At 45.1% G+C, this 13,835-nt stretch overlaps 1 protein-coding gene across 5 annotated transcripts in view; it reads left to right on the top strand.

Moving 5' to 3' along the window:
- The window catches only part of LOC143958272 (NACHT, LRR and PYD domains-containing protein 3-like), a 535,368-nt gene that overhangs the window by 118,534 nt on the left and 402,999 nt on the right, over nt 1-13,835 (top strand). For all 5 annotated transcript variants that reach the window (XM_077467790.1, XM_077467807.1, XM_077467779.1 and 2 more), the window contains exons 4-6: nt 3,005-3,043; nt 3,838-5,545; nt 7,738-7,881. In XM_077467790.1, coding sequence (XP_077323916.1) covers nt 3,005-3,043; nt 3,838-5,545; nt 7,738-7,881 — 1,891 coding nt within the window. The remainder of the gene's footprint in view (nt 1-3,004; nt 3,044-3,837; nt 5,546-7,737; nt 7,882-13,835) is intronic.

The following is a 13,835-nucleotide window of genomic DNA, read 5'->3' as shown; positions in this document are numbered from 1 at the left end:
GCAGGGGGCACGAATGTGCCCCCTAGTGGCCTTTTATGGTACCGACGTACCATGACGGCAATTTTTACTTAAATGGATACAGCGCCAATAACCCCTACAGGGGTATTTCGCATAGCATATAGGCTTGATGTACCGATACTGTTTCCCAAGATAGATCATGCAGTCAGGCTCCAACCTTTACAATCACAGCATTTCCTATATGCTATGCCAGATACCCCTGTAGGGGTTATTGGAGCTGGATCCATTTATGTAAAAATTCTGAAAAAACTCCTAAGGGGTCATTAACTTTTTCTCGCTACCATAGTTATTTCCTCAGCTGTGGAAGGCGTTATAGGTTGCGGGGGAGACCTGAATCTTTTCCCTAATGCTTGGTGAGACTATCTTTATGGTAGTCATCTGCAGCTGCTAAGAGGCTTTGATACTCACTTTGGTGGGATTCACCTTGGATCTGGGATCTTTTCACTGCCAACCTGTTTGGAGCATTTGCACTTTATTGACTTTTCTTTCATGTATTAGTTTGGGAATTGATGAAGCCACTGTTTTATATTATTTGTGTGGAGGCAGGGCCGCTGATAAAAATGATGGGGCCCCCGTACAGCCTACCTGACGCGGCCCCCTTCAGCTGCAGCCCTGGTCCTGCCCCCGGTCCCTCCTTCAGCCCCACCCCTGGCCCCTCCCCAAACCCCACCTTGAAACAAAGTGCAAGCTTGTTACAAGTGATAGGCATGGGTGGCACTGTCTGTAGCACATTACGGCATTGGAGGTACGACTGGCACTGTCTGCAGCACATTACGGCATTGGCGCCACTATTTGAACCACATTATGTTATCGGTGGCATGGGTGGCACTGTCTGTAGCACATTACAACATTGGCGGCACGGATGGAACTGTCTCTGTAGGCAGCACATGCCTTATGGTCCATAAGGCATGTGCTACCTGCAGACAGTGGCACCCATGCTGCCAATGCCATATTGTGCTGCAGACAGTGCCACCCATGCCATGCCACCAATGTAGTAATGTGCTGCAGACAGTGCCATGATGCTAATGATATAACGCATGCGCTACCTGCATAATGCCATTGGCAGCATGGGTTGCACTGTCTCTGCAGACAGCACATACGTTATGGCATTAGTGTCATGGGTGGCACTGTCTGCAGCACAATTTGGCGCCCATGCCACCAATACCATAATGTATAGATGCTGCTGCAGTAGTAGTAGATCTTGAATTCCCTCCTAACCCCCCAAGCAAGCACACGCCTGTGAAATTTTTAGCCGGGCCCCACGAGGCACTTCTTCCCTGATCCTGCTGCTGCCTGGACTGGAGTGCCAACAAACGATTCCAGTCAGATGCAATGTCGATGATGCCAGCTGCTTCTTTTTTGTCTTCTACCGCTCCTGCTCGCCTCACTGATACTTCTCTCATGAGGAGGGAGAGGAATCACTCCGCGACACCAGGGGGACAACACTATAGAGGACGCGCTGGCTGGGACTTGAGACAGAGCCAGCATGAGGAGCTGGCATTGGAGAGGCATTCTTCCATGCCCGAAATAGAGGAAATAGTCCCTCCCCTGCTGCCACCTAGTCTGCAGATAGCTATCTGCACAAAAAACAAAAACATGAAAAATAACCAGGGGGTGGGGGGGCAGGGGTTTGGTAGCTGATTTGGATGGACTCTGATCGCCCATGGCTGGAGGATTTTTTTATTACATTATTTATCTGTTCAGCTTGCCCAGGCCCCCCTGCTGGCTGGGCCCGGTATAACAGGGCCAGTTGTACTGGCCTATAAGCAGCCCTGTGTGGAGCATTAATTGCACTTTATGGATTTTGTTCACATAACAGCATGTGATTTTATAAATGTGCTGCTTTGTATTATTCAGTGATCACGCTGTTTAATTTATACACATTTGTCACTGATTTTTACCAATTTGCTTTCACTAAAATCTTTTGTATTTATCATTAATTAGCGCTGCACCTTTGCATATTCCTTTTGGTTGGCTGTGAGGTCCATAGCAGCGCACAAGTACTTCACATTTAACACTAAGGGGTTAAACAATCTTTACTGAGGGAGTTTACAGAAGAAAATAACATGTAAAAGGGAAGCAGAGTAACACTTCTCCAGGATGCCGGTGTCCTATCACATAGTGTCCCCCATCAGATAGTGTCTGCTGTGTACTGCGCATGGGCAGTACACAGGACACATCTATTTTGAAAATAGCTGAAGATGAACGGCGCCTGCGCTGTGAGTCCAGGTCCTAGCCCCACCATCCAAGTAGACATAGAGTTAGAATAAAAATAGCCGAGTGCAGCGAGGCCGAGCCCGAAGTATGGCGAGCAAAGCGAGCCTACGAGAGGCCCTCTAATATTTGCAGCCCTATATCCACTTGGATGGTGGGGCTAGCACCTCGACTCATGGCACAGGCACCGTTCATCTTCAGAGAGTTTCCAAATCTCCTTCTGCTCCATACTGCACAAGCACTGTGCCTGCACAGTACAGGGCGGGCACTATCTGATGGACGGACGCTATATGCCAGAACACCGGCAGGCAGTCACCATAACATAATGACATCACTCAGCATGCCGAGCAGAGCAATACAATCACAGCCACTTGTCTATTATACAGAACCTCCATATTTATAGCTGTATTCCTTGGAGACCCTCATGATTGTTGCTCGGGGTTCTGAGCCTTGTGCCCCATGTATCCACCTGAACCTCCATCAGAAAGAGGAGTCACGGCTCCAGATTCTAGGTGTGTGCCTGTAATCCCTGGATAGAGAATTGGGGGCTTTTCTGGTCCCCCCACCATGGTCACATGTCACTGCAATGTGCTGAGATGTTACCAAAACAAAGACTCTCCCATCACCTGGAGGAGGAGAGACTCCAATCTACAGAGGGTTGGTGGGATGATGGTGTCTGGGAGGATCTGCTACACTAATAACTCTCTTAGTTATTATTTTATACATTTCAGAGGTTTGTCAGGACTAATCATTTCCCTAATCTTATTTCCAGCCAAACTGAAGAAGACGACACATGACAGCAGATCATCAGGTTAGTAGGACATCTGTGTTTGATATGAAATCTCTTCTGGATGAACATTTTGTTCTGTTGTAGTCTGGATCAGTGGTGGTACTACCAGGGTCACAAAGATTGCACTGAGACCAGGCCTGTAGGGGGGCCCAACATGGCAGGAAAAGGGCCCACTTCAGAACATGGGCTCAGTTCACACTGCTGTGATCCCAAAGATTTGCAACTTGCTTGCAATTTCCCTGTGACTTGATTGCGATTTTGTGATTTAACATTGTGGTCTATGGCACTCAAATCACACCAAAGTCACAGAAAGGTATTGCAGGATCCTTTTTCTTTGTTGCTGCTACTTGAGTCACCTTGATTAGGACAGCACTCATTGAAATGAATGTGTTTTGACGTGTCCAGCAACTTCATGTTGCAAGTCACATGATGAATCTCAGCAGTCTGAACCAGGGCTTATAATGGGCCCATGACAGGAACAGGTGGAAAAGGCTAGAGAAAGAGCCCCTGCCTCAGAGGGAAGAGCCCCACTCTTGGAGAAAAGGGCCTGGGACTGATGGAAAGGGCCACAGCAGTCATATTGGCTCTTCATGGTTTCTTGCACTGGAGCCCTGTTGGTTCTATTTATGCCTCTGGTCTTGATGGTGTGTCCATAGTTTAGCTGCTTCCACAGTCCTCCTGTATTTCATGGGATATTTCCTTTTAGGGTTCCATTATTCGGGTTTATGATTAGAATACAATATTTCCAACTGTGTCTTATAAATATTATTTCATGTGTGTATGAGGAATAAAATATTCTCTTCTCTCTCATAAAGACCTCAGTAAGGAACACAGCGAGTCTATGAAAGAGAATTTCCAGAGGATTCTAGAATATAATTCCCGTGTTCATCTAAAGGAAAGATTCACCAATTTATTGATGATAATTGGACCCCAGAATAAAGAGGGAAAAGAAGAAGAAATAAGGAGTTCAGGCAGAAGACATCTACAGATCATGGAGAAAAGATCCCCAACCACAATCCAGGCCCTCTTTGACCCTGATAAATGTGGGTTCATCCCTAAGATTGTGGTGTTAGAAGGACCTACTGGGATTGGAAAAACAATGACCTCCAGGAAGATCATGCTGGACTGGGCCTCTGGGGATCTCTACCGAGACAAGTTTGATTTTGTGTTTTATCTGAGCTGTAGAGAATTCAACACCTTCCCTGAAAACATAAGTCTTGTGGGACTTTTATCCAGAACCTGCAGACTGAGTTCAGATGACCTGGTGTCTATTCTGAAGGATCCTGGAAGTCAGAGAAAACTTCTCACCATAGTTGATGGGTTTGATGAACTGAGGTGGACTCTGGAGGAGAAATCTGAGGGTTGTCCTGACATTTCTATGGAAACCCACAAAGAAATAATTCTCCAAAGCTTGCTCAGGAGACATGTTCTCCCAGAATCTTCTCTGATCATCACCACAAGGTCACTGGCCATGGAGAAACTTAACACATTCATCGATGATTCTCACAATGTGGAAATCCAGGGATTTACAAGGAACAATCGAGAGGAATATGTCCATAAATTCTATGGAAATAAAGAAGATGCAGACAAGGTTCTCAGAATAATAAAAGACAATGACGTTGTGTACACCATGTGTGCCGTCCCCATCACATGCTGGATTGTCTGCACTGTAATGAAACAAGAAATAAGAAAAGATTTGGATGTAATTCAGTGTAAGACAACGACTTCAATTTATCTTCTCTTCCTGGAGGTTTTACTAACCCATCACAGCAAGAAGGAGCAGTCTGTACACCGGAAACAAACCTGTCTGAAGAAGCTGTGTGCTCTGGCCAATCAGGGAGTTCTGAACCGACAAATCTTATTTGAGAAGAAAGATCTAGAAAGACATGGACTTTCTCTGGATGAGGTGGAGTCTGTATTTCTGAATGAGAACATCTTTCGTTCGGAAGTCCGTCACCAGACCTGCTACAGCTTCATCCACCTGAGTGTACAGGAGTTCCTTGCTGCTCTCTATTATGGGATGGATGATGGTTGGTTTGGATTTATGAAACGTATTTTCCTCCCGGAGATCTGTAAAGGGAAATCACTCCGTGACCTCAGTTCACATTACTCACATTTATCATTATCTGTACAATTCCTGTTTGGTCTCTTAAATGAAAATCAGGTGAAGACATTCTCAGAGGTCACAGGAATCTCCATCTCACTCCGAGCCAAACCTACAATGAGAAAATGGGCCATGAAGGACATCAATCAGATTTTCCATACTCAGACCATCTTCTGTCTGTATGAGACTCAGGATGAGGACTTCATTAGGAGAGTCATGTCGGGTTGTACAGATTTGAAGCTGTGCGGCTCATATACTGATCACTTGTGGATGGACAGGAATTATTCCAAGCAGCTGATCTATTGCTTGAAGACTTTGAAGAGAGAAAGTTTTCAGTCTTTACATTTTGTAGATCTCACTGTGGGTCCAGAGTGCCAGAAACTTCTATCTCCATTCCTACACAGGAGTCAGGAGGTCAGGTAAGTGAGTGTGAGGACATCCTAACTGAATTCAGAGAATGGGCAGGAACCTGCATACAGTATAACGGTGATTATCAGACATGTTCTCCATCTACCACACTTGTTAGAAGTCCTGGGAACTCACACTTTCCTCAGCCCTAAGCCCTGCTTCACACTACAGCAATTTTCCAGCGACATTCTGATGACATGTAAAGTTGCAGGTCAGGTGAAAACACAAAGATTTTATTGGGTGTTGTCTTAATTGCTGCGATTTGAGTCACTGCAACAAAAGAAAATACTTCCTGCACTACTTTTGTGTGATTCTTGTGCTGCACGACTCCCATAGACTTCAATGTAAAATCACCAGAAAGTCGCACATTTGTCTGAATCTTTAAGACTTTGCTGCGACTTCTGAGGCTTCTTTACCCCCCACCTCTCCTCCCTGGTCATCCTTGCTGCCTAAAATCTTCCTCCAATCACAGCCCAGTCACACCTGAGTGTAGCGGAAACGCACATTCCCACTTCCATTATTTGTGTATTTTTCATGTGTAATCACACATTGTGTATAGGGAGCCCATTCACTGGAATGTTCTGCCCGACATGCAACAAACACCCCAAAGTAGCTCAAGAATTGTCTCAGTCATGGAGCGTCATGCATCTTGGCAGCAAAACATGCGTCTGATAACTGTGATTGGGGTGTCATTAACAATCAGCCGACATTCATATCTGCGTGTTTCCGAATACGAGGCGACCCACACAGGAAATGTGCGCTTTTTCATACGTCTGAAAAATGCACAGCAACACACGCCACACATGCACAGATGTAAATGAATGGTAACAGAAAAGCAATGCTCCTTGCTGTGTGTTTTTGAAACATACAGCAAATTGCATGTATTCTTGCGGTCTGCCATGCATTCAAAAATGGGCAGAAGCAAATGAATAATAACACAACGGTGACGCACATTGTAGCACATATATGAAACGCGCAGCAAAGCATGGATTTTCTTGCAGGTTGCTGTGCAGTTGGAAATGTACAGATGTGAATGAATGGAAACATATTTACAACTGACAGCAACCCGCAAGAAAATGCATGCTTTTCTGCGTGTTTTGTGTGGCAATGCACATCACACTTGTGTTACCATTCATCTGCATCTTCATATTTCTGAACGCACGCCAACCCGTAAGAAAACGCATGCTTTGCTGTGCATTTTGATAATGTGTGACAACACACGCTGCACTTGTGATACCATTCGTTGGTGTCTGAACGTTTCTGAATGCCCGGCAACCTGCAGGAAAACGCATGCTTTGCCACACGTTTTGGAAACATGCATCGCGCTCGCCTTGCCATGTTTGCAGTACAAGCGTGACACACGGTCGCAGTGCATTTCTGAAATGTGCGGCAAAGCACACAATTTCTGGCGGTTGATGTGCATTCAGAATCATGCAGATGTAAATGCAGCCTGATTGTTAATGACGCCCCAATCACGGTTATCAGATGCATGTTTTGTCATGTGATAAAACATGCTATAAACACGGAACCATCAAAGTCACATAGGAATGCTTCTCAGTAAAGTCACTTTGAAGTCGCACCTGGTCGCCGGGAAGTTGTAGGGCAAAGTCAAGCTGGAAGTGGCTGCGACTTTCATGTTGTGCTGTGTGAACCAGAGCTGAATGGTGGTTCCCACATATCACCTTCTACACAACTTCTGGTAACAATCACATCATTTACATCGCATTAACCCTTTCCTTGCCCCCAATTATACCATTTATCACACAGAACATTTGGAGGGAAAGCTTCGTGTTCAGTGATGTGGGGGAGAGAAATAATGTCAGGGGTGTGACATCATCATCCCAACATTGGAGGGGCCAATTGTCTGCAGAAGTGGGCGGAGATGGGAATGTCTGGACTGCATTTTATATCTGGAACCAAAGTGGTGTTCCAGGATTTCCCAGAAGCTGAATGGAGACCCCTGTGTAGGAAGGCCGGAGACCCCGTATACATATCAGGGGCCTCCTTTAAGTTTTGTCTGGAGTGTGACTTCAAAGACCACTCATAGCCACCAATGAGAAGTCCTCATCAGGTCCAGTATGAGGCTGTAGAGCCGGAGGGAAGGCAGCCATGTGGAAGGGAAATGTTGGGGTTACATTGTTATTCTTGGGGTCAGAGGTCATACATTCTTGGTGATAATTATTATCTCATTATTGGATTTTAGATTTTGGCATTGTAATATTTCCAGTAAAGATTGTCCGGGAGAGGACAAAGCAGAAGAAGAAGATTCCTCCTCTTCAGGATATGGATGGATGTCGGATTCTCTTTCCTTTCTGATGAACCCGGAGAGTAAAATTCAGGAATTAGAGTAAGAGAAATGTGTGATGTGCCGTGATGGGGAAATGTGACGTCTTGTGATTGTTCCCGTCTCTCAGTGTCTCCTTCTATCTCTGGGTGTCCTCCATCCTCACCCATGTAGAATCTTCCATCACCTGTCCTCTTCTCATGTCTTCTCCTCTCTCTGAGGGAATCTTTCTCTTTGCAATCTCATCCATGGGATTTGGGGTTCCCCTTATAGTAGAACAGTGACCAGGCTCTGTACATATGGAATGACCCTCCATATTCCTAACAAGCAGGAAATAGGATGGAATAGACCCCCTTAGGACTCGCTCACACGTCTGATGATTATGTAGAAGGAAGCAATGCTCAGTAACACTTCTATGACATTTATCATGTGTCTTCATTGTGTTTATGAAGCTCTGAAAACACTATAAGAATGCTGGAGAAATGTCCGGGGGAGGGGTTGTTCTTCTAGTGGGAGGAGCCTAAAGGGGAAGTGATGTAGAGGAAATGATCTCCTCTGATATGTGGATTTCGGATTTATTACAATAATTCTATAGAATGAAAACCAGCCGCCATGTCATCATACTCCTTATCTCTCTCCTGCCCCCTGGAGGACAGATTTCCCGGTCTGAGGATAATACCCGCTTGGTGACTTGTTACTACATCTGTTTTATTTGTATGTGTCACAATAGCTGGGATACTCGGGTCATTAATAGTTTATTAATAATAACATGTAATATATCCTCACATAGAATCACAATATATCCATGTAAGAATGCACAGAGCGCCCGACGACCCTCCTCTCCTTCATAACAGTATAGGAGCGGCTCTCCTAGTGTATCTGACAGGCGTGATGCCGTCTCCACCTTACACGTTACGCCCTAGGCGGGGCTTCATCATGTATATTTGTGTTTGTTCAAAATATGTAAATATTAACACTTTTAGGTTTAGGGAGTCTCACTTCTAGTGCTGCACAGCTATCTTTATATCTATCCTGTAAGGGAGGTGTCACTGCACATCACCAATCATAAGTGGCCGACCACAAAGTAGGTTTTTTGATGTTCATAGTATGCTAAAGTTTGGGTGGTCTCACTCATCATGCTGCAATATTGAGCACTTTGACGATATCTTACTTATATTGTTTTTTGTTTTTTGTAACATTGTAATATTCCTGGATAATTGTGCTGAAACACGTGTGGATTGTTTAAACATTTGAAATACAAATCCTATTTTTAGGTATAGGGAGTCTCACTTGTAGTGCTGCACAGTTGTCTTCCTATGTATTTGGTGTTGGATTTTGTGGATGAATCCTTCTGTGTTCAGCTGATTAGTATATATAATTGGAAGAGGTTTTTGGCTGTGCAGTGACACATTTCCTGCCTGGCACTGTCAGTATTGCCGGCTGGTTGGTGATTTTGCCGGCACACAGAAGCTATTGGAGTTACCACACGGCTGTTCTGTACAACCAGAAGTGACCGGAGCTGCTCTGTCCTACTTCTCTATTATTTCCCAGTGCATTCTGGGATACCGGAGCCTCCGCTGTCTGTCCTCCAATGCCCAGTGATTATTGGACATCACCATGAAATGAATGGAGGTGACTGACAAGCGTGGATGTCTCATGACAGCGACATGCGGCTTCATTTATAACACGACACAACGCTACTGCTCCTGTGTGACCAGCACTGTGTGCCGCCATTGTAATATTCATGGCAGGCATGAAAGGTGGTTATCGCTCTTTAGAAATGCTGAATAAATGTCACATAATCACATGGTACTGACACACGTGTGACCGAGACCTCACTGACCTCTGTAGCTACAGACACCACGGATCATTTCATCCTCAATTTTCACACAATGTCCAGTAAGGTCCCTCCAGTGGGTTTCAGCAATCTGCTCCCCCCTCCCCTCCCCCTCCTCTGAGTCATTCAGTTATGAAGGGAAATTACAGCTTGAGCTACTGAGCTCTGTAAATAACATGGATTGTACAGTAATCCAAGAAGGACATTCAGGAAAACATGTGGAAAAGAGATTTCAGCTCCACCTGCTGGCTGAAAATGAAAATGCTAATTATTTATGTACAATATTTTATATTTACAAATCTATGAATGGAATGTTTTGTCCTTACCATAATAAAGACAGAAAACATGATCCATTCCTCTGAAGACAAAGACCTCAGATAGTTCTCACTTCTGTACAAAAGGCCATCCCATAACCAATACAACTCATACTCCAGAAATATCATCTGTCATTGTCTCCCTTCTGCAGGATAGGAGTTCTAAATCCTGGAAAGTTACCCCTCCCCCATCATTAGAAGAATTGATGAACATCCCCAACTCCCATCCCCTTTATGAGTCCTTGTCTGCCATAAAAAGTCCCAAGTCTTCCTCTGCCAATGGCTCCCCCTGCTGTGTCTGAACCAATGAGAACGGAGAGAGCCAAGAGATCCTCTGCTCTTGTGTACATTGCTGGATGGGGATCAGGCTCAGGTAAGTATTGGGGAAATACATTAACCGGTTCCTGACCAGCCACCACAGTTGTACTGCGGCAGGTTGGCTCTCCTGTGTGAATCGTCATCATTGTATGTCGGTCACGTGTGTGGGTGTGGGGGGGTGCGCACCCCCCACCGTCCCCACAATGATTTGATTGATTTCAGAACCGATCAGTCTACAGGCCCAGGTCAATGATTTCTGAGCTGGACCTGCTGATCGGTTCTGGTGAATGGCAGACTGTCCTCTACATGTGTAATGTAAACACAGGCAGAGGAAGTGATGTCATCTCCCCTCGTGGAGCCCTTTTAGTTTCCAGCGAGTGAGGAGAAGACATCTACTGTGAGTACACCAACACTACACTGACACCAGGACACGTAGGCACACATTTAACACCTTGATCAACCCCTGATCACCCCCACCCCCCAGTTAACCCTTTCACTCCCTGTCACAGTGTCACCAAGTGCATTTTTCAGATATTTCACTGGTCACTATTGGTGTCCCTAATCAGTGTTAGGGCAGTTAGTGGTAGGCCCAGGTGGGTTTAGGGTACTCCCCATTAACGCCCTAATAAAGGTTTATCCCCCTGATCACCTCCCCCGAGTTAACCCTTTCACTCCCTGTCACAGTGTCACTAGTATAGTGTACAGATCTCTTTTCTGACCACTGTATTAGTGTCACGAGTGACATCTGTTAGGTTTTAGTGTCAGTTAGGATCAGCGTCAATCCCAGACATCATCAGATTAGTGCCAGGTATACTAAGACGCAATCACACTATATAGTTCCATTACTAGTGTAGTATCTGAACGGATCAATATCTTTGATCTGATCAGATCTATATTAGCATTCCCAATAGTATAGTGTTCCCAAAAATGTGGTGTTATTAGAATCAGCCCAGATACCTGCCAGCACCTGCATTTTGCCCTCCGCCCAGCCCAGCCCACCCAAGTGCAGTATCAATAGATCACTGTCACTTACAGTGGTGTGAAAAAGTGTTTGCCCCCTTCCTCATTTCCTGTTCCTTTGCATGTTTGTCACACTTAAGTGTTTCGGAACATCAAACCAATTTAAACAATAGTCAAGGACAACACAAGTAAACACAAAATGCAATTTGTAAATGAAGGTGTTTATTATTAAAGGTGAAAAAAAATCCAAACCATCATGGCCCTGTGTGAAAAAAGTGATTGCCCCCCTTGTTAAAACATACTATAACTGTGGTTGTCCACACCTGAGTTCAATTTCTCTAGCCACACCCAGGCCTGATTATTGCCACACCTGTTCACAATCAAGGCATCACTTAAATAGGAGCTGCTTGACACAGTAAGGTCCACCAGAAGATCCTTAAAAGCTACACATCATGCCGAGACCCAAAGAAATTCAGGAACAATTGAGAAAGAAAGTAATTGAGATCTATCAGTCTGGAAAGGGTTATAAAGCCATTTCCAAAGCTTTGGGAATCCGGCGAACCACAGTGAGAGCCATTATCCACAAATGGCGAAGACATGGAACAGTGGTGAACCTTCCCAGGAGTGGCCGGCCGCCCAAAATTACCCCAAGAGTGCAGCGCCGACTCATCCAAGAGGTCACAAAAGACCCCACAACAACGTCCAAGGAACTGCAGGCCTCACTTGCCTCAGTTAAGGTCAGCGTTCATGCCTCCACCATCAGGAAAAGACTGGGCAAAAATGGCCTGCATGGCAGAGTTCCAAGGAGAAAACCACTGCTGAGCAAAAAGAACATCAAAGCTCGTCTCAATTCCTCCACAACACATCTTGATGACCCCCAAGACTTTTGGGACAACATTCTGTGGACCGATGAGAAAAAAGTGAAACTCTTTGGAAGGTGTGTGTTCAAGTATATCTGGCGTAGAAGGAACACTGCATTTCATAAAAAGAACATTATACCAACAGTAAAATATGGTGGTGGTAGTGTGATGGTCTGGGGCTGTTTTGCTGCTTCAGGACCTGGAAGACTTGCCGTGATAAAAGGAACTATGAATTCTGCTGTCTACCAAGAGATCCTGAAGGAGAATGTCCGACCATCTGTTCGTGTACTCAAGCTGAAACGAACTTGGGTTCTGCAGCAGGTCAATGATCCTAAACACACCAGCAAGTCCACCACCGAATGGCTGAAGAAAAACAAAATGAAGACTTTGGAGTGGCCTAGCCAAAGTCCTGACCTGAATCCTATTGAGATGTTGTGGTATAACCTTAAAAAGGCCGTTCATGCTCGAAAAAACCCTCTAATGTAACTGAATTAGGACAATTCTGCAAAGATGTGTGGGCCAAAATTCCTCCAGGACGCTGTAAAAGCCTCATTGCACGTTATCGCAAACGCTTGGTTGCAGTTGTTGCTGCTAAGGGTGGCCCAACCAGTTATTAGGTTTAGGGGGCAATCACTTTTTCACACAGGGCCATGATGGTTTGGATTTTTTTTCACCTTTAATAATAAACACCTTAATTTACAAATTGCATTTTGTGTTTACTTGTGTTGTCCTTGACTATTGTTTAAATTGGTTTGATGTTCCGAAACACTTAAGTGTGACAAACATGCAAAGGAACAGGAAATGAGGAAGGGGGCAAACACTTTTTCACACCACTGTACAAAACACAGCACACAAAACTGCAGCGTTAGCAGAGTCACGCCTGATCCCTGCTAGCACTAACAGTTATTTTTTGTAGCGATTGAAGCAGTCGCTGACAACCAGGTGCTCTTTTACCTGTGAGTCACACTAGCTGTACCTATAAATGTACAGCATTGAAGAGACCTCACTGTCAGATTCAGGCTCAGTATACAAACTGGTAGAGAGCACCCTGACAGATAGCTCTGATGATGGGGTACTGGTCCCTGCTAAGGTCAGGTATACCTGACTGGTGTGGTGGCTAGCACAAGAAGTGCCCCACAGCCACCAAAAATTGAAAGAAAGGCCCGTAGAGCCCAAAGTGCCCTTCCTGATGTGTTTGCTAATCCTGATTAGCAGCCCATCACTTCTGCAGCGCCTGTACTCCCCCCATTCATTGGCCAGCCCAGAATTCAGTTGGAAACAGCAGATTTTAGTACCCTTGACTAGGGATGAGCTGAACAACCCCCCAGTTTGGTTCTCACCAGAACTTGTGAACACACAAAAACTTTGTGTGAACATGCAAACACCATTGGGACATGAATGTGAAAAATAAAAACTGCTCATTTTAAAGGCTTATATGTAAGTTATTGCCATAAAAAGTGTTTGGAGACCCGGGTCCTGCCCGAGGGGACATGTATCAATGCAAAAACATTTTTAAAACAGCCATTTTTTCGGGAGCCGTGATTTTACCCTCTTGTCGACCAGTGCATGACGATATACGTTGGCACAATGGGTATATAGGTACGTCCCCTTTAAGATGTGGCATTGTGGGTGCGTGCGCATCTGCCATGTGCTCTGTGCCCGTGGGACCCCTGGAGTCGATGTTTGACGCGTCCAGTGATCGTGTCACGGACTGGAAGAATGAGTAGA

The sequence above is a fragment of the Lithobates pipiens genome, unplaced genomic scaffold (assembly GCF_037356315.1).
Source record: "Lithobates pipiens isolate NorthernLeopardFrog02 unplaced genomic scaffold, aLitPip1_a1.2 Scaffold_102, whole genome shotgun sequence".
Taxonomy (NCBI): Eukaryota; Metazoa; Chordata; class Amphibia; order Anura; family Ranidae; genus Lithobates; species Lithobates pipiens.
Note: the sequence above shows the minus strand (reverse complement) of the source record. Positions and strands in the feature narration are given on the sequence as shown.